The 22377-nt window shown below is 39.8% G+C and overlaps 1 protein-coding gene across 1 annotated transcript; it reads left to right on the top strand.

Moving 5' to 3' along the window:
• The first annotated feature begins 20366 nt into the window (after nucleotides 1-20366).
• LOC131231299 (uncharacterized) lies at nucleotides 20367-21871 on the top strand. The gene is made up of 3 exons (XM_058227444.1): nucleotides 20367-20620; nucleotides 20728-20933; nucleotides 21304-21871. The coding sequence occupies exons 1-3, from the start codon at nucleotides 20531-20533 to the stop codon at nucleotides 21569-21571; spliced, it is 564 nt and encodes a 187-aa protein (XP_058083427.1). The 5' UTR covers nucleotides 20367-20530; the 3' UTR covers nucleotides 21572-21871.
• Nucleotides 21872-22377: the final 506 nt, after the last annotated feature.

Raw genomic sequence — 22377 nt, 5'->3', positions numbered from 1 at the left:
TAGATGGGTTGAATATTTAATGCATCATCAGGATGGCCCATAATAAAAAAAATTTTTGTGATGAGAGTTCAATTTACATTATTTCATAATGAACGGCTATCTAATCATTGGATGGGCCTGAGTCTTGGTAACATACCGTCAAAGGGGTTGATAAAATAAATAAACGATGAGGATCTTGAATATAAATCATGTCATAACCATGGTGGATTAAGTGGCATAACACCTACATCAAAGTGGGCCATACCACATACAAGTTGAGAGGGTTACCCTCCCTTAAATATTCATAATTATTTGTTGGGCCCGCAGAGGTGTGGTTCATAAATCCAGCCCATCCATTATGTGTGTCCCACTTGGTTGAGGGGTCAGACCAAGTTTCAGATACATCCAAATTTCAGGTGGACCTAACAGGTGATTTACATACTCGAGCTTCGAGTTGTACAGACAGTTAAGGAGATCAAAGTTACATGGGTGCAGAGAGATGTATTTATTGCATATACACAGTTCATCTATTTTTATTTTTTTATTATTTTTTTTTTTATTTTTTTTTTTGAGATCATTTTATAGCACCATCCAAAAATGAATCATATCCGAAGATTATCTGGACCTCACCACAAACAGTAGTGGAGATGATGATTTCACCGTTAAACAATTTACAGGGCCCACCATACCGTTTATTTTCCATCCAATCTGTTCATAAGGTCATAAAGACCTGAATTAAGGGGAAAAACAAATTTCATACTGCTCCAAAATTTCTGACCCAAAAAGGGTTCCAATGGTTTACGTTCAATCCCTGCCACTTTTGTAGTGTGGCCCACTTGATAGTTAGATCTATCTTATTTTTTTCTTCTCAAGCCTTAAGACAAACTTGCCAAATGGATGGACGGTTTGGATATAACACATACCTCATGATCAGATTGATCCAAATCTTCTTTTTTTTTTTTTATAATTATTATTTATTATTAATATATATATATATATATATATATATATATATATATATATATATATATATATATATATATATATATTTAAAGGTGTGGGCCGCCTGAGTTCTGTGTACGGCTGAAATTTGGGGGTGACCCATTTTTAAATGGGACCCATCAAATGCAGGGTGCTGATGTTCGACATACATCAAGGTGGGGCCCACCTCCTTCCAGCGTCAGTGGAGACGCTGGCAGCAACAGCGTCACCGCTGTTGTGTTTTTATTTATTTATTTATTTATTTTTATTTTTCATATATGGGGCCCACAACAGGATGATCTAGTCCATCTGTTGTGTGTGTCCCACTTGATGGAGGGAACAGTACAAGTTTCAGATGCATCCAAATTTCAGGTGGGGCCCAGCAAGTGCTTTTATATGTTTTAGCCATGTCTGCACATTATTTTAGATGGTGTGGGCCACCTAAGTTCTTTGTACGGTTGATTTTTGGCGTGACCCCTTCTTAAGAGGGGACCCATCAAATTCACGGTGCTGATGTTCGACATACATCAAGCTAGGGCCTGTGGTGGGGCCACCTCTTTCCAGCGTCAACAAAGACGCTGCAGTATGCAGCGTAGAGGGTTGTTTTGTATTTTTTTTTTTGTTTCTCATATATGGGGCCCACAAAAGGACGATCTAGTCCATCTATTACGTGTGTCCCACTAAGTTAAGGGGTCATTCCAAGTTTCAAATACATCAAAATTTCAGGTGGGCCTCCCAGAAAGTACTTTTATATGTTTTAGCATGTTTTTACATGAGTTTTGATGGTGTGGCCTACCAGAGAAATGTATTGGCTTCATTTTTTTGGCTCAACGCCTAAAATGATCTGAAAAATTGAATGGACGGTGTGGATTTAATACATACATCATGGGTGGGGCCCATTGTGGACCCACACCTCTTCCCTTCTTTTTCTTTCAAACGGCGGGACGCCTGCCTTCTTTTTTTTTTTCCTTTGGTGTGTATGGACGTGTGCATGTGTGAGCGTGTGGCTAACCAAATTGTCATACTTGAACAGTTTGGATGGCTACAACATTTTGGTGGGGCCCACTATCAATGGGTCCCACATAAAGCCTATAATAAATTATTATTTTATTATTATTATTATTATTTTTTAATGCATCCTTACCATTAATCACATCCTTATCATCATATCATCACAAGTATTAATTATTATTATTTATATGTACTCTCTTATGTATCCACACCATTGATCACATCATTATTCTCAAATCATTTCCACTAATAATCATACAAATAATTAAAAAAAAAAACAAACCAAGAGTGGAGTGGGTGTACTCACCTTGATGAATTAGATGGATGGTTGAGATGGATGGAAGGGATGGAATTGATGGTTGAGATGGATGGAAGGTATGAGATTGATGGAGTTGATGGCCCACCAAGATCACTCCTCTCTCTCTCTCTCTCTCTCTCTCTCTCTTATGGAAAAATGGTGAAATGCTAAGGGATGGAGGGGTATTTATAAAGAAATGGATAAAATTTTGGTTAAGTTAAGCTAATGTGATTAATATTAGTTTAGGCTAGGATTATGGTACTTAATTCATGCTTTGTAATTAATGGTGGATTAAAGGAGCATGGGATGGCATGGTGTGGTGATGTCATGCATAGTGTATGGCATGGAGAAAGGTTGACTTTTATGCACATGAGAGAGAAGATGTATGGGTATGTGACATCACACACATGGGTAGAGATTCTCTCACCCATGTGTGGCATGTACATGTGTGCTTGACATGTGTTGTGCACATGTGTGGAATGAAATACATGGTGCCATGCGCACATGATACACTTATTATTCTTCACGGCGTATCTCACTAACGGAGTATCATACCGACACACGGGTGGTACCTCCACGATCGCGGCGATGGGGCGGTCGATATGAGATAGGTTTCAAGGTCTTCGGGTTCCGGTCAGTTGGGTGTGTACTATGAATGATCAATCCATGTCTAGCTAAGGGCTTCAATCATCATAAGCATGGAAAAAGTACCGAATGGACCAGGTGTTACACAATACCTCTTGGGGTAACGTCTACGGCATAAAGTGATAGAAATTCACTATGAAAGCATAAGTTACAAAGAGAGAAGACTTACCCGATTCGAACAACCTCAAATCTCACCCTTGTTACACTCTTTGATAACCCTAGAACCCTTTAGAATAGCCCTAGGGACCCCTATTTATACTTTAGGAAACTCTACTTATGCACCTAGTCTGGAAAAGTTCGGAAACCGCCTCAAAATTACGCAGTCCGCGCAGGATCTGCGTAACCTCGACTAGTCGAAGGAGGGCCTTGACTGGTCAAGCAACCCGCTCGACCGGTCGAGCCTGACCCTCGACTGGTCAAGCATCATGGACACCCAAAAAAATGAGCTCGCTGGACTTTGAGTCGAGCGCGCCATAACTGGTCGAGCAGCCTGCTCGATTGGTCGAGCGTCCTAGAACATAGAAGACATCTTCTGACAACAATCTCTACCACGTCTTCAATCTTCAAATGTGTAGCTCATTAACCTCTTCTCTTATCTCTGCATCACATCATAGCTTCTTGTATCCACTCCATCTTTCTTTTCCGCCATGGCCAAGCCCAGAGAAGTTGCACAAAACTTGAACTTCTCTACAGGAACAGTCTAGGTGAACATGTCTGCCGAATCTGAATTCATGTGCTCAACCACACTTTGCTCCTGTCTTCTCAAAAGGAAAGATGTAGTTTTCTTACCATCTCACCGCTACCCAATATTGCTTGCTGGGGTATTTGCTCACAACAATGATAGCTTGTGAAATAACCAGTCTATTCCATACTATGACATGCAATGCCAACTGCATTCGAATAAGACTCATGAGATATCCTGTTTTTCCTCATTTGTTTTAGGACATGTCCTGAGGAAAACTTGAGAAAAGACGCGTAAGGTATGCTCTCCGGCTTTACCTAGTTCATCACGTCCTTGATCAATACCTACCCAAGGTATTCTGCCTATGATAAATAAAGCCTACTCCTCCTTCAGTATCAATGTCGAGAACCCTCTTTGTAGCCCCCCGATCCTTCATCTTGAATGTCCCGCTTAACTGAGTCTTCAGTACATTGATCTCAGACATGTCATAATTGGCGATCTACATGTCATCAGCATACAATTCCTAACTCACATGAAGGAATCAAACCACCGCCTAGGCGACAGGTCGAATCATGACCTCCTGTAAACTTTTTTCTCAGCCCCTTTAACTTCGAACCGCTCTGGTTGCTTCATGTAGATCTTCTCTTCCAATTTTTCTTACAGAAGTGCCGACTCTACATCCATCCTTCCAGCTCGAGATTACATTGTCCAACCAGTGCCAATCACGGATCTAATAGACACCTGCTATACCGTCGGCGTGAATATCTCTGAGAAGTTGATCCCTTCTCTCTGAGCATAACCCTTTGCCACCAACCTCGTTCTATATTTATGTTATATCTTCCTGAAGATCGATCTGCATCCAACCGCTTTCCGACCCACTGGAAGCTCCACTAGCTTCCATATGTTGGTCTGGTACAATGAGTCCATCATATCGCCCATAGTCACCTTCCAATTCTTAGAACCAGTGTTGAGGGTAAAATATTACATATTAGACCTCAGTTATTACCTAGGTTTAAGAACATTATACAAATTAATGGCTTGTTTTAATCGTGTTTGTACTGCAAGGTGAATTTACAGGCTTGGACTGCAACACGGTACTAAAAGCATGGATTTAACACTCAAAATTTACCAAGGCAAGGGACGGACCCCAAGGGATCAAGTTCGAAAGATTTACACGCCAGAGATTCAAGAAAATTGAGAAACTGAAGCTCAAGTGGCCCAAAACTGGTCAAGAATGCAAGATCATAGGGTTCCAACCATCCGTTCGGCTCGAAACTTCATATATGGCCCGAGGACCATAAATTAACCGTACAAGTCAATTTTCAACCATTGGATCCCTCTGAAAGTGGCCCAACGGACAGATCAGCTTATAAATCAGCTAATTGGGGCCCACCAGATATCTGGATATGCTTCAATTTTGGTCTTAACCCCTTAAATGGGGTGGCAAAATGAATGGTTGGAGCGAATTTTCTATACACATCATGATGGACCGCATGTGGGACCCGTGTGCACGGTGCACAAGTGCATCGATCGTGCACTGCATCTCACAAAGTCAGTCAGCGCACAACCCAGATTCTTTGTGCCAAACGTCCTGCGGACGCACCTATCCGTCCATTTTTCAGTTGTGGGCCCACTCATCATCTGATTTGATGATCTAAACCATTCATTCACTCAAGAATGTAGGCGTGACAATTTCCTAGGTGGCGGAATCCCGAAAGACAACGGAGAGCTGATTTCAGCCTTTAAAACGGAAGATCGACGGTGCAACGAAAAAATCTATGGGCCACATTGAATTTAATCCGAAACCACTCATTCTCACATGGTTTTTCGATCTGCAACGAGTAGATGGAGTGGATTTCTTTGACATCACCGAACATGGACCTCACCATCATCACAGCGTAACAATTACGCAGGCTCTGTTCGCATCCGGACGCTGTCCGAGTTTTGCGGACGATTGCATGAGCGTGGTTATGATCGGATGGGTAATCCAGATTGTCCATCGTGTAGGCCACTCAAAAATGTCCGAAGGGACGTTATTCTTTTTGACAGAGTCACAAGAACAAGGGAGTTGGGAGGATCCGTTCTTGGCTGCGTAAGGAGAGCTGCGTAAAACTCCACCGACTTTCTGCTGTGCGTAAAGGCTACGCACGCAAGCTGCCACCGACCCCCTGCTCTTATAAAGGGAAGAAAGAAAGAGAAAAGGGGGGCATCTGATCTGAGGCTAGATGTGGAGCAGAGACAAAGAGAGTAGAGTTGTTTTTTTTTCTTTTTGTTTTTGAAGGATTTAGCCTAATCATGTTGCTAGGCTAAACCTCTTAGCTAGGGCTAAGAGGTGAAGCTTGTAGCATGATTAGGAAGGTGACTTTGCTATGATTCATGGTTATTAAACTGTTATCGATTTTAGTTTGATTATTAAGGAATACTTTTAGTTTTTAATGGTTTATTGTGACTCAAATTACAGTAGATTTGCAATAGCTTTGAGTATGTTCTTTTCATTATGAGATTGTGAACTTAGGAACTCTGTTGTTTACCATTGTCTCATGGGCATGGTTAGGTGACGGAATCACTTTCAAGTCTTCACCAATCTTATCCGTTGATGATAAGATCCATGAGAAGTTCAGAGATCTGACAAATCTCTTCTTACCAACTGGATAAGATAGGACTCTGATTCCAGTTGTGTCCTTGAATTATACAAGGTAGCTTCCCAATTGCTACAAGTAGATCCCTGACACCCTAGTTTCCACCTTTATTCTTATTAGTTTTTAATTAATCTATTCACAATTATTCCTTACATTTTACCTGATTTAGATTTCATCCTATCCTAGTTCTAGTTTAAGTTATTTTCAGATTACGTACAAGGTTCAGTCCCTATGGATTCGACCTCGGTCTTACCGAGTTTATTACTACATCACAACCCTATACTTAGGGTGTGAACAACCAGGCTCACCTAGAGCCATCTGAATAGAAGACAGATCTCCCGCGATATTGGAGTCGTCCATGTACCTCGCCGATATCCTGTGATTTATGCTGTGTGATTCTTCTCACCGGTGGCTGCTCCACCTGCTCTGTATCTCTGTCCGCGCATCTCAGCCTTTCTGCCCTGTTGGCTCATGTGGCCATGCCCAGCATGCCACACACATGCAGAAGTGAAATCCACTACAGCCATTGCAGCTCCACCGTTTGAAGTGCTCTCGATCAACCTATAAACATGATCGAGTCGTTGCGCTTTCATGACTACCCGTGCCCCCTTAGATACCTTAAGAGCACCATCAATACTTGTGTACTTGCATCCTTTTATCTTAAGTTCACCAAGAGAAATCAGATTCTGCTTCAAATCAGGAACGTGCCTGACATCAGTCAAGGTACGCTCTACCCCATCAAACATCCTGATGCGCACCGGACCAACAGCCACAACATTACAGGGAATGTCATTGCCCATAAATACATGTCCACCATCGCACTCCCTATAGCAGATGAACCAACTCTGGTGAGGAGTCATGTGAAAAGATGCCCCTGTGTCTAGCATCCATTCGTCCTTACGATCATCATATAGCCACCTGATCGTAGACACAAACAAAACATTATCATCACATCCACTCAATCCATCTAGCAGCATTGGCCTCTTTGTATGAAGCCTCAGAATCTTCTCTCTTAGATTTAGGATTTTCACAATCCTTCTTCACATGTCTTTCCATCCCACAATTTCAGCACTTTACCTTTCCTTTACCCTTTCCCATGGATTTGGATCTAGAACTTGAAGAACCTGTATCTTGTTCAAAATTCATACCCTTCGTAATCAGTGCCTCAGAAGATATCCCAATGTCGACGTTAAGTTTTCTCATGGCCTTCCCTTGAAGGGTTAAGATAATGGTGTCGACACTTAGGGTTTTATTCGTACTGCACATAATGTCCTTGAATGACTCATATAACGCTTGAAGATAATTCAGCAACATACATACTTGTTCTTCATCTTTCATCACTTCCTCTATATCCAGCAATTTGCAAATCAATTTATTAAAGTTGTTGATGTGAGCCTCCAGATCTCCACCCTTTACCATCTTGAAGTTATACCACTGCCGCTTCAAGTGTAGGCGATTTTCACAGGATTTTTTCGCATAGACATCCTCTAACTTCATCCATAACTTAGCCGCAGTTTTCTCCCACATGACGTTGTAGAGAACCCGTGAGACATAAACGGATCGATGATAAAGTTTTCTTATCAAGAGTATTTCATTCATCATCAGTCATAGTAGACTTTCGCTCCTTAAGAGCAACATCTTCGCCTTGCTTGATTAAGGAACTGATCATCTTAATCTTCCATAACTCAAAATTATTGTTTCCTGAGTACTTCTCAATATCATACCTAATGCTTCCCATTATTATTAATCCCTCAGATTCAGATCTATGCCCCAACGATTGCTTTGATACCACTTGTTGAGAATTTGTGCTGCGGAATCACACAAATCTAGATCTAGGATAGCAATCCAATGGCACCAAACACACACAAGAGAACACAAAGATTTAACGTGGAAAACCTTGTGGGAAAAAACCATGGCACAAAGCGACAGAAATTTACTATGAAAGTATAAATTACAAAGAGATAGGACTTACCCGATTCGAACAACCTCGAATCTCACCCTTGCTACACCCTTTGATTACCTTAGAACCCTTTAGAATACCTTTAGGAAGCCTTAGAATACTTTAGAATAGCCCTAGGGACCCCTATTTATACTTTAGGAAACTCTACTTATGCACCTAGTCCGGAAAAGTTCGGAAACCGCCTCAAATTTACGCAGTCCGTGCAGGATATGTGTAACCTCGACTAGTCGAAAGAGGGCCTCGACCGGTTGAGCCTGACCCTCGACTGGCGAGCATCACGAACACTAAAAAAAATGAGCTCACTGGACTTTGAGTCGAGTGTGCCTCGACCAGTCGAGCAGCCCGCTCGACCAGTACTCGAGCATCCCAGAAGATAGAAGACATCTTCTGACAACAGTTATCACCCACTTGAAACATTTTTCTAGCATTGATGTTTATCAACCACTTATACTTAGAATTATACTCTTGTAACTTCTTTTAGACATCAACATACACAATCATGATTTGGTCTATATATTTTTTACAAAAACACTTATACTCGATAGTTTAGGCAACGAAACTAGCTCTAGTGTATGTTGGGGAACATTACCATACACAACCTCAAATGCGGACTTACCAATGTACCGACTGCATGAGCTTATCACTAGAAATAAAACATTTGAGGTTAAAGAGCCGATTCATCACTTCTGTTTGTCCATTCATCAGGTAGTGGTAAGCGCTATTAAATTGCAAGGTGGTGTCAAATCACTATCATAAAGTCCTCTAAGAGTGATTGAAGAACTTGGTATCGCGATACAAAATAATTGACTTGGGGATATCGTGTAGTCGCACGATATCTCTAAAGCACAGATTAACAACATGAGTCATGTCAGGAGTCTTATTACACGAGATGAAATAGGTTGTCATACCCTGAAATTCAGTAGGTGAGTTGGTCAGGCCCAAAATTCAGATAATGATTAAAATTTTGAAGCAATCACAACCACAATTTAATAAAAATTACATTACAGTAAATCAAATTTAATATAAGTTCAGTTATAATAGTCCAGCTCACTTCTGAATTTCTACTATCGACCATACATTTTTACACAATATAAGAAGAAGAATTATACATCTAGACAAACACCTAGATTTTTACTTCACTCCGCCCCTTGACTAAATCCTACACCCTACAATCTAAGTGGGGGTGAGCATAATAGCTACATGGAATTATATGATACCCAAACAATCATTTATTTGTTCGGCGCTGGTTAAAACAAAAATGATCGTGCCAACCACACAAAAACCTCAACGTACATATACCTTTGATATTACTCGGGCCGATGAATTTTTTGATATAGTGTTGGCCGAAAAATGTATCAAAGTCCTTATTAATCATAAAATACCTACGATTGAAAAGTTGATAAAGACCGAGTAATAAAAATGGCATAGAAGTTGATCGCATTCTACTAACAAATGTCTTATTTTCAGGAATGTTATCCAGGACAACATTTACTAAAGATTACTGAAATTTTTCAAGAAATAGAAAGAAGCTATGTTAATCGATACTGATCAATTTTTAGTGAGCATGAAAATTAACATACCAACAGTCGATCCATAGAAATTTATTCGACCACGATGAAAGGTTGATCAATGGGCCAGTAATGATGATGTAGTATGTCAACTGGAAGGAAAATTTGTGTTGACATGACAAATAGCTAAAGAATTACAACTAAAAATAGCATCGCTAAACTTATATGATCAATCTGCATGGCCAATTTGGCCGATCAGTCAGTTTCCTCGGTCGAATATTCAAACAATGGTCGAATTTAACCAAAACTTAGGCAACTTAAGTTCTCAACTGGACTAGAAGGGATGACTCATATCCAAAAATATCGTTGGCAAAGACAACAAGCCATTAGATGAAACATGATCCACACAGTACATTTGATTGGGAACTAATTCAAACCAATCCAAACCAAGCTTTGGAATTAACTTGATTTGTGTACTGCTACAGATGTAAGGAGAATTGATTTTTTTTTTTTTTCTTGGTTTTATCTACTAGTCCTTATTCGCATCATCAAAGGGGCCTTATTATATATTTTCAGGTGATTGGCCATCCAAGCCAGAGGCTTCTTGATGACTGGTTCAGATATCTCATGCATGTGTCACGAATCAGTTCAAAGGTGATAACTTAAAAGGAAAACAAAGCGATAAATAGTCTTAATCTATAACTTTATTATTGTTAAAAGATAAATGAGTTTTATAATTGAATCTGGTTAGGTACGTTTCTATGTTTGAATTCTTCTCATTCCCTTGCGTTTCTTCCACGGCAAATATGGAAGCGGATTGGCTGTGTACCACACACCACCGACCTCGCTGGTGTGGGTACGTGTCGTGCAAAGGACGTCTTCGACCTCCGAGTTATCCGAATGGTTCAGAGGAGATCAAAGTTACATGAGCCACACAATGATGTATCTATTATATCTACACCGTTCATCCATTGTTTGAGATTATTTTAGAGAATGATCCCAAAATTGAGTCATATCCAAAGCTCAAGTGAGTCACACCACAGGTATCCATAAGACAATGATTCTTACCGTTAAAACATTCGTAGGGCCACAATAACGTTTATTTTTCATCCAATCTATTCACAAGGTCACACAGACCTGGATGAAGAGGAATAACAAATATAATATTGATCCAAAACTTCTGTGACCCCAAAAGGGTTTCAATGGTAGACGTTCAATTACCTACTGCTTTTTGAGTGTGGTCCAGTTGATCTTTGGATCTGTATTATTTTTCGAATCAATCCTTATGAAGTGCTAGCCAAATGGACGGACGATTTGGATATAACACATACCTCATGATGGGACCCACATAACTTGACGACGTCAACACATCACCCACGTCGGTGGTGTGTAGTACACCAGCCAATTCGCTTCCGACAAATATCACGTAACATGCATCTCCGATGACAGATCAAGTACAATGCAGCTACCATCTCACGGTACGCGTTTCATTCATGTATAGAGTACGAGAACGTTGATCTTGTGGGCCACCTTGTGAATGGACTATAGACGGGAAAAAAAAATAGTGAAAATGGATTGCTCTGATCATGTGTTAGTTCTCCTTGTTAAAAACGGACGATTATTTTTGCAGTCAATTCATTGAATGGCTACTATTGTCCAATCGACTTGATTTTTGGATATGATCTTTCCTTGTGATGGGATGGGCTCATGAGATGAACGGTTGGTCCGATCACCGTACATCCTTTCCACCTCTACAGTGAGGAATGGACTACATAGAGGCTGTATGACGCAAGCTGCATATTAGCAGTTGGATCTAGGGTGGAATGGAACGGCTGATCTTCTCAATTCTCGTGCTGGTGTTAGTTGTCACTCACGTGTCTTGTCTGGTGGGGGATAGAGTAGAGCAGAAGAACTGGAATATGATTAGATCCATCTATCTGCATGTTACATTGAGCTAGGTTATCCATCAATCTGAACTATCTAGCTAGTGGGCCTCATTATCTATGGACGATATTTAGAAAATCATGTTTATCAGAAGACGACAGCCATCGTTTATCTTTACCTTCCAGCACTTAATATTAACCACTAGCTGTTTTTCTTTACCACCGTCAATATGTAAGCCATTGTGTAGATGGCTAGAATCATCCAATCTAGGGGGATCTTGAATCAGTTTCCATCCATAGTTGTTTCCACTAGATGGACGATCCTGATTGGAAGATAACCGTGGCTCATGTAGTTTACTTACATGGCTCCGGAATATTCCGGTTCTTGTGGCTCTACGTACCTTATCATCTTCGGGTGGTGGCCTGTCACTGTTCTATCTCGGCACACACGGGAGTAACTTTAAAGGCAGAGTTTTGTGATAGGCTGGCAGAGTACGAAAACTTGTACGCATGCGCCTTCATACATCACAATAATCCAAACCGTCTAAATCGTGGGTCCTACCATAGATCGGTTACATCTCCAAAGAGTAGGTTGATTGGACGATATCTATTAATATGTTAACAACGGATATTTGTTTATTGAGTCCGAACCCACCAATTTTCATCTTAGCAGTCCATTTATTAGCCAACTCAGGTATAGCTGTAATGATTCTTTAATGTGACTTTTTGGGTTCTGAAGCATCTATAGCGGGGCTGATCCCAGGGGTTCATTTGAACGGACTGTGTTTTGTTAAAAGATTATGCCACGTGTACAAGGTGGCCAAACTATCCTGGAGCATGAAGTATTTTATAAATAGGTAAAGTACGAGAAATTACCACTGTAGACTCCACCTTTTATCCAGCGCCTTCTCAACTTAGACCTTTCACGTGCGGACAGAGCATTTGAGGACGAAAATACCCCTACTTTTTTTTTCATACCTTTAGCTACCATTATAATCCGTAGCCATAGGTCTGCATAACGAAAATTTACTTTTAAAGCAGGGGTATTTCCTTCCTCAAATGCTTTGTCCGTACGTGCAAGGTCTAAGTTAGCAAGGTAAGTTTTGGATATCTCATAAGACGCTGGATAAAAGGTGGGGTTTACAGTGTTAATTTTTCTCGTAAAGTACAGGGAAGAGAGAAGCTTCCACGAGAAGCCCATGGTCATCCCGACACCACACAAACGAACGGTTCTTGATTTGTCGTCTTTTCTTTTCATCGCCGTAACTGAACCCAAACTTCACCATTTCGGAAATGTTTCCTACTCTGCCAGCGTATGACTGTTGATACGCAGGAAATCAGAAATCGTACACATGACGCACAGTAAATCAGAAATTGATATGCACTGGAATCAGCCTCCTAAATTATCTTATAAAAAATTAATTTAAAATGGTCTGGTTTAGTGGTCTGCTGGCACATCACTACGAATGGGGGCCACACTCCATGATGGAAACATTTTTAGGTGGTGAACCCCATCGCGGTGGTGACGCCTCCGCTACCAAGTCGGTGGTGGAAAAGCTGTGTCGGCCAATGTGTTTTAGCCACTGTCAATCTATTGCGGCAGCTCCTATTATCATATGGCATGCTTTAAAAAATGAGGTAGATTTAAAGTTTAAGTGGCCCACGCTAAAGGAAATATTGGGGATTGAATGTTTGCTGTTGAAAACTTTCTACGGACATAAGACAATTTTTATTTGCCTCTAACCAGCTCACAGACTCATGTGAATTTACATGAAGGTAAAAAAAAAAAAAACACACACACACACACACACACATATATATATATATATATGAACTTTGATTCAAAACTTTTTTTCCTTTAATTTTGATTCAAAAATTATGTATAGCTCGGCAAAAGTTTTTAATAGTGGAAATTTAATTCCTACTGTTTCCTATGGTATGGTCAACTTGAGCTTTGATAGCCATATTTTTAGGTTTGTGGCAAAATGGATGGATAACATGGATAAACACATACGGTTGACACTTGGTTTGTTTTCTGTCACATGTGGTGTGTGCGGAAATGCAAGAATTGATATGGTGGCTAAATTTAAATCAAAAAACTTTGACCCCAAGTGCTAAAATAAACATATATATCTAATATGAATGTATATTATCAGAATTTGAGAAGATTTATTGCCTATACTCAGCAACTTGGAAAATATTTATAATGATAGAGCAATTGTCAGAAAGTGGGGTTATTCCTCCAATACTTTGCGTCTTGCCTTTCTCCATAAATGACTTTTTCAGTATACCAGTATAATAAAACAAAATGAAAAACTCATAATCAATCACTAAGAAATAAAACAAGAATGCGTCTCTTGAAAGAATTATTAATGTTGGATAAAGATCAAGTCCAATATATGAGCGTAGACTTGAATTACAACTAAGGATTACCTCTAAGGATTAGTTACTGAGTTATAGCTACTTTTAAGATAAATTGAGATAAAGTAAATCGATAAATTTAATTTGATTTGATGTTCCGCTTTTTGACGCATCTCGACCACTTGGCCCGTTCTAAATACCTCTTGAGTCATCTTTTGACGCAGGGGAGGACGTGAGGTCGAGCACCGTCTTCCTCAAGAGGATAACTATTCCGAATCTATAGAACTTATCTGGACTCCTCACAGAGACTTCTCGAATCTACGATGAAAGAAAACAGGAAATAGAAATAAATTCTAATAAATTTGAAATTGATTAATGAATTATTGATAATTGTCTAATGAGTCTCCTTACACCATTAATAAAGAAAAAATAAACTAAAATTCGTAATTACCAAAAATAGTAAAATTCTAACTCTAATAAAAATCCTAATTCTAATAAAACTCTTCTAATGCCTAATTTCTAAAAATAAAAATTTCAAATAAATTTTCTCTAGAAGAGTCCTAGTATAATTAAAAGTTATTTCTAAAAGGGAAGAAAATTTAAAACTCTAAAAATAGAAAAAAAAAATATTAAAAAATTGAAATTACTAAAAATAGTAAAATTTTCCTAAAAATTCGTTTTTGAACTGAAAGCGCACGTTTTCTAAAGAAACGGATAGATGTGAACTAATTTATGGGTCGGTTCACCTTGGATGACCTGTTTCAATAAAGATTGATAGGTTGTGCGCCCCGTAACGATACCCGAATCAAAAGTTATGGTTAATTTATGGTCCATATTCTTTTAGCCCAACCATGCTAGGAACGTATCTGTGACACGTTCTATATCATCTTTCCTCTCGACGCACTTTATTGTATGTCTCACGACCACTCGGTTGCTCTTTTATTATTCTATCAGTTATGATTTTGTAAAAAACACTTTAAATATTCTTGAAAATCTTTCGCATGATATATTTTTCCCTTATTATAATATCCCTTGATTTTAATTAACTACCTTAGAAACCATAAAAATTAAATAAAGTACAACATATACTTATTGAGGCCCACAAAGCTTTCCGGCGGCAGGCTTGGGTAGCAGAGGGTCAAACAGCAGACTTGGCATGTTAGGACGGATCATCAGAGGTATCCCACACCACAGGATCTTCCAATCAGTGCTGTTACTGAATTAGGGAGCTCATCATCCACAACACCATAGAGACGTTGAAGGGTTCTAATCATGGAGATGGGTCCCACAGACGGTTACACATCTTTTCCTTTTCCGTGTAAATGTAATTTAACTCGGTGTTGACGCCCTTCTACGGAAAGAGTGAAAGAGATGCAGGAGCCAAAATGACACGGAAACCTCTTTATTGTTCCTATGTGAGGTTGTTTCCCCTGCCATTTTTTTGTAGAATCAGCTACCCTACCCCCTGTGGGACCCACCCCATTATATGTATGCTATTTAACCTGTGGATTAAGTGAGCCCTATCATGACGGTGGGATGCTTGAAAGTCAGGTTTATCCATTTATTAAGTGGTCCAAACAATAGAAAACAATTGATAACTACCAAAATGGGCTTGTTTGGATTGATAGAATTCTCTTTTCAACCATAGAAATGAAATTGGTTTTCATCTTCTGTCTATTTCAAAAATAAACATGGCTGTGAAATCAATTTCCATTTCCATGCTTTTCCTGGAAGAAGGCAATTACCATTTTCTAAAAGATAAATACCGTTTATAGAGATTTTCATATTTTCTTAGTAATAGCCTTACTTTATTAGGCCATTAACCTTTCTGCATTTCCATGAAAATCACGCATACTAAATCAATAGTTTCCATTAGATTTGTTTCCACATTTTTATTTTCTTTTCAGATTCTACTAATTCAAATGGATTGGGATCATCTTCAACGCATGTTTTACATTAGTGTGTGAAATGCCAAGTTTGTAGAGCTCACCATGTTATATATCCAAAATCCACTTTGCCCATCAGATTCTATCTTCCAGGTTAGGCATTGAGGTTGAAAATTAGCTAGATCAAAATCTCTGTTAGGCAACATGATCTAGAACAAAGGGAATAGGATGTCAAACACAGGTTTTTGTAAGGGCGACAATAGCATATACCTTTCACAAACTTATTAATTAGGTGCACCTCACCAAAATGAATATAAGATGCAAAAATCAACCACCCATGGTTTAGAGATTCAACGTCTTGAATAAACTCATTTGGCTTGACTGAAAAGTTGAATTGGCTAGCCTCACTCAAATTGGGGTGACCAAGGGAGATATTCATGGCATCGAACCAAATCTGAGTTAATTTGAACAATTCATGTTGGCTTGGTTGATCACGGGAATGTTTTCAAGTCCACATAGAAAAAGCACTTCTCTCCCATCTACACCCCGGTCATAAAACCATGACTCTAGTTCAATTCAAACAGGCCAACATGGGGTGGTCTGCCTGGTCTTTTGGATCGGCCTAAATTTTTGGGATGTCCAACTTTTACCTTGGAGTGAACCCTGCTAGAGGGGTTGGATGCAAAGGACATGCCATGGTGAGTCCACTTCCAACCCTTGAAAAATCAGCTTATTCTACAAATGATTTATAACGTAGAGGGTGTATGGAGGAACAAAAGGCATTATCGTCTTCTTCTCAAAAACTAGTTCTTAAATCCACAATTAGAGAATGATATCCAAAAATGAGAAATAAAAAAATATTATTAATGAAAAATCTGAATAAAGTCGGTTTACAAAGTTGTTTAATATGACTTACATAAAGCCTTAAACCCAAAATCATATTTTTTTTTTTTTCCAAAATGATGAAGTTTACTGAAATAGTAAATTCATTCATCTCTCACATGAATCAATCATGGACTTTATGTTGCCACTGTCTTAAATCTATCAATGACATTGTCTGTCGATGCCATCGATAAACCACTCAATGCTATCAAGTAGGTATTGATGTCATCAATGAATGCTCAATCCCATCGAGAAAAATCTGAAAAATCCATGTTGGTTATTGAAACATTTTATTGTTGCTACTTGATAATATCAGAGTTCTATACCATTGATAGATCTTTGATGGGTGGTCGATGCCATCGAATGTCCCATCGAAGATGTACACAGAATTGTAATCGGGATTTGGAATGGATAGATGTGTATTAGGACTTTCTAAATCATTCCTAATAGTTCAAAGGTATAGCCAAGGCTTGTGAAGTAGATTCGAGGCTTGTTCGAGTCAGTAGCTACTATTTCTTGTAATTTCTGTTTTCAGAGTGCCACGCAAAATTCATATTATTCTCATTTAGACTTGGTTGTGCGATTGCATATACTTTGCTTGATTCATCTCTGGGTGCTTCTATGGTTTCCAACACTTTATACGTACAAATAGAATACATGTTCATTACCAATGGAAACTATAATGCACGATGCATCATTGGTGATTGTCCTTAATTTTCCCATTCATCAACCTAGAGTGCAATGGGCCTCTCCCATCATCTTCTAATTTTTGAAGAGGAAAAAAAGTGATGAGAAAGGGAGAGAAGGCAGTAGAAGTGTTGTGGCTTTACTTGCTTGTTAGTATATCGAGCGTGGGGTGCGGATTGCATGCTTTAGTTGTGCCCGGTGGTGGTGTATTGATGTGGCAAAGATGTGTAGGCCTTACCATGAGGTATGTGTTATATCTACATTGCCCATCCATTTTGCGAAATCATTTTAGGGCATGAGCCCAAAAATGAGGCCTATCCAAAGCTAAAATGGACCACACCACAAAAAGTAGTGGGGATTGAACTCTTACCATTGAAAACTTCTCGAGGCGTAGAAGTTTTGTATCAAGTTGATGGCAAATAAACATCACTGTGAGCCTTATGAAGGTTTCAACTGTGGGAATCATTGCCCCATGCCCACTTGATCTTTGTATCTACCTCATTTTTGGGTTAATGCCCTAAATATTCTCGTAAAATGGATGGGTGGAATGGATGTAACACATAAATCATGTTCGAGCCCACAGAACTTTGCCGCACCAACACACTACTGAGGTTAGTGGTGTGTGCCACACTAAACAACTGGGCGGCGAGGAGACCAGATTAGGTGCAACCCCACATCACCCAAGACGGTATGACCCTTACCATGGGACCCACCTTGATGTATGTAATCTAAATCCATATTGTCCATCCATTTTTTCAGGTCAATTTAGGGCATGAACTCAAAAATGAAGCAGGTTCAATTATCATGTGGACCATACCATAGGAAACATTGGTGATCGAACATTAATGGGTCACAAAAGATTTGGATGAAGCAAATATTTGTAATTTTTTCTCTTAATCTATTTTTATGTGACCTTATTAAAAGATTAGATGACAAATAAAAATTATGGAGACATTACAATGGGCGTTAAGAAATTTTTAACTGCAGGGCATTCAATCACCCCTATTTCTTATAGTATGGTCTTCTTCATTTTTAGGCTCTTGCCCTAGGAAAAATGGATGAACAATGTGAATGATGGATAGATATATCAAGGTGAGCCCCAAGGTAAGGGCAGCACCTAATCTGCTCTCCCTCAAGGGCTTGGAGTAGTTAGGTGTGCCCTCGGGCTCACCCAAGATGGTGTGGCCCTTACCATGGGGCCCACCTTGATGTATGTATTCTATATTCACGCACCCTTCTAGTGGGGCCCATTTTGATTTATGTATTCTATATTCATACATCCTTACCATGGGCCTATATGTATTCTATATTCATATTCATGTAATCCATCCATCTTTTTAGATTATTGTAGTACACTCCAAAAAATGAAGTAGATCAAATTCTCAGCTGATCACACCACCGTAAAAGTGGTGATTGTTAATTAATGGGTTGCAAAAGTTTTGGATCTAAGATAATATTTGTTTTTTCACTTCATCTATGTTTATGTGAACTTATGGGTAGGTTGGATGCAAATGAAAATCACCGAAACATTATGGTGGGTACTAGAAAGTTTTTAAGGGTGGAACGATCCATCACCAATGTTTCCTATGCTATTGCCCACTTGAGTTTTAGATCTGCTTTATTTTCGGATTCATGCCTTATAATGATTAAAAGAAAAAGCAGATGTATAATGCATGCATTGAGGTGGGCCCTGTGGCAAGGACCACACTGTCTTGGGTGAGGCTGGGCCGCACCTAATCCGCTCCCTCAAGGGCACGGGTGTCAATGCCCCGGACTCATGCATGCCAAAATCCAAAATTTGAATAAGCCCTGACCAAAACAGTTAAAAAATTCAGTCGGAGACCAACCCCAGACCTGCCCCGTTGACAGCCCAACTCAAGCGTGGGAGTAGCTTCGGTGGATCCTCGGATCTACCAAGATGGGTGGGATCCCTAACCGTGGGGCCCACCTTGATATTTGTAACTTATATCCATGCTATCCATCTATTTTGAAGACTCATTTTAGAATATGACCCCAAAAACGAATCAGATCCAAATCTCCGGTGAGCCATAATACTGGAAACAGTTGTAACTGACCGTTAAAAACTTCTGGTGGACCACAAAAGTTTTGGATTAAGCTGATATTTGTGTGGTCTTTTCATCTAGGTCTTTGTGACCTTATCAACAAGTTGGATAACAAATAAACATTCCGGTGGCATAAAGTTTTTAACGGTGGAGATCCAATCATAATTGTTTAGTGTAGTATGATCCACTAAAATTTAAATCTACTTTATTTTTGTGACACATCCTAAAATTAGCTGTAAGAATGAATGGACTGTGGATGTAAATCACATAGACCAGAGTGGGCCCCACAGCTAGGGATCCACCGACCTCGCGGTGGATTCACCCAAACTGCACCCTTCGAGAGACGGGGTTGCCTAGTTTGGTTGCCCTTGCCCCGGGTCGGACGCGGATTGCGTCCTACCGCCGGCCGTCTCCATTTAGAACGGGTAGCAGCTTTGAGTGGACACTGTGATGTATGGGTCTTATCCACACCGTCCATCCGTTTTTTCCTATCATTTTAGGCTACAAAAGTAAAAATATGCAGATACAAGGCTCAACTGGACTACACAATGAGGATTATACTCTTACCGTTGAAAACTTTTTGGTGGCCAAGGAAGTTTTGGATGGAGCTGATATTTGTGTTTTCTCTTCATCCAGGTCAATATAAATTTATAAGTTGGTTGGATAGAAAATAAACATCAAGGTGGGCCCTAGAAAAGTTTCAACGGTGAGAATCATTATCAACGCTGCTTCCTGTGGTGTGGTCCACTTGAATCTTTTATCTGCCTCATTTTGAATATTGGGACGTAAAATGATGCGAAAACATTAATGGACGGTGTGGATAAGACCCATAGATGACAGTGGCCACTCAAAGCTGCTCCCCGTTCCCAGCAGGAGACGGGCAGGAGTAGGACGCAATCCGCGTCGGGTGGGGGTAAAAGCAGAGAGAAGAGTAAGAAGGAAAAAAAGCTATATATTCTCTCTCTTCTTTAAATATATAAATAGCTGCTCTCCTCTCTCCTGGCGTGAGAGTGAGAGAAATCGAGATCTAGATCTGCATTAGCATTGGGTTGGAAGTTGAGAAGCATGGCTTCGATCCTTCTCCTCATCGTCGTCTTCGTGGTCAATCTCATCGCTTTCGCCCTCGCTATTGCTGCTGAGCAGCGGAGGAGCACGGTCTCTCTCTCTCTCTCTCTCTCTCTCTCTCTCTCTCTCTGTTTGTGTGTTTGTCTTCTATTCTTACAAGTTCTTGGATTGATGGTGTTGTTTTGGATGTTTTGCAGGCAAAGGTAGTACCAGACTCGGAACAGAACTACGACTACTGCGTGTATGACTCGGACATAGCAACAGGGCTTGGTGTGGGTTCTTTCCTCTTCCTGTTGGCGAGCCAGGCCATTATAATGATCGCTAGTAAATGCTTCTGCTGCGGTCGTGGTTTGAAGCCGGGCGGTTCCCGTGCTTTGGCCATCATCCTCTTCATCATCTGCTGGTATCCATTTCCCCTTCTCTCTCTCTCTCACACACACACACACACACACACACACACAACTATACTCGAAAACCAGAAAGCTGATGATTTGCCCATAGCCGCAAATCTTCTGCTCGACTAAATGTTCCAAAACTCTAGTTATTTCTCCATCTCCATTTCAATTTCAGTAGATAACTAAAAGTTAGAATTCGTAATACATAGAGAAAGGCCTGATGCCTGCAAATTGGCCAAAACAAATACATCAGGACTATAACCCACTTGGGAAACATGTGGGGGGTTTCATTACAAGAGCATTCTCCCCTGCCAAATGACAATAGATTTTATGTGGTATTAACATCCATCTCTCTTCTCTCCCCCACTCCTGTTTTAGGGTAACCTTTTTAATTGCGGAGGCTTGCTTGCTGGCCGGATCTGTGAGAAACGCGTACCACACCAAATACAGGACAATCCTTCCAGTAGGAGAACCTCCTTCTTGCCAGACACTGAGGAAGGGCGTCTTTGGAGCTGGGGCAGCTTTCATCTTCTTCACTGCCATAGTTAGCGAGTTTTACTATGTCTCCTACTCCAAGGCCAAGGACAGTGGATCCCTTCCTCCTTATGGAAGAGACACAGGAGTTGGGATGGGCACATACAACTAAGCGCACTGCTTTTGCTGGTTCATGTGGCACTCACCTCATGATAGTAGGGGATTATACTGTTTGGAATTTGGATTGAATTTTACTCTTTTTTTGCTTCTTCTTCCTTCTGGGATCGGTTGATTAGTTGAATAGATACATGGATCTTTGGACTTGATTGATATTTTGTAATGCATCAAAATTTCCATTTTACCATCATCATTGGCAAAGTAGTAACTAGTTTGTACTTCCGTAGGTAATTTCTTATTATATGAACCCCGAAGGCTGTATATTTTGTTGGAAACTAAGTTCTTGTTCATCATCTATCATGCTATTTTCCAACCTATCTAATTACTTCTTTTTTTTATGTTTTTTTTCAAATCTTACTAACTACTCTACATTTTGGTCTTGTGAATCAATGAGTGCATTTTCATGGATTGGTTCCAGATGTAGTATGCCTCTCTTTGAGGACATCAATATTAATTCAATCCAAAATTTGCACGGCATTACCTTTTCTGATCTTTTCCAGTGCCATTTGTATGGTTAATTGGGGGATGATGAAATAAAAGGATGGTTGATCCTTCAATTTAAAGTGCATGTTTGGATACATGGGCTCTGATTGGATTCTGTGGAAGATGTAATGACCATCCAAAGACAATTTCTGTGGTCACTACAGAAAATATGATTCCAAAATGCGTCCCTGTTTGGGTAGCAAACAGATTCCTCAAATTCATGAGACAGTTGTTGCCTTGTTTCTCGTGCTAGATAACTCTCACCATGGATAAAAGTAATGGTTAGGGTGCGGAATCCAAGTATCCAAACAACTCAAC

The sequence above is a fragment of the Magnolia sinica genome, chromosome 17, assembly GCF_029962835.1.
Source record: "Magnolia sinica isolate HGM2019 chromosome 17, MsV1, whole genome shotgun sequence".
In the NCBI taxonomy this organism is placed as follows: Eukaryota; Viridiplantae; Streptophyta; class Magnoliopsida; order Magnoliales; family Magnoliaceae; genus Magnolia; species Magnolia sinica.
This window is presented reverse-complemented; position numbering and strand designations above follow the sequence as displayed.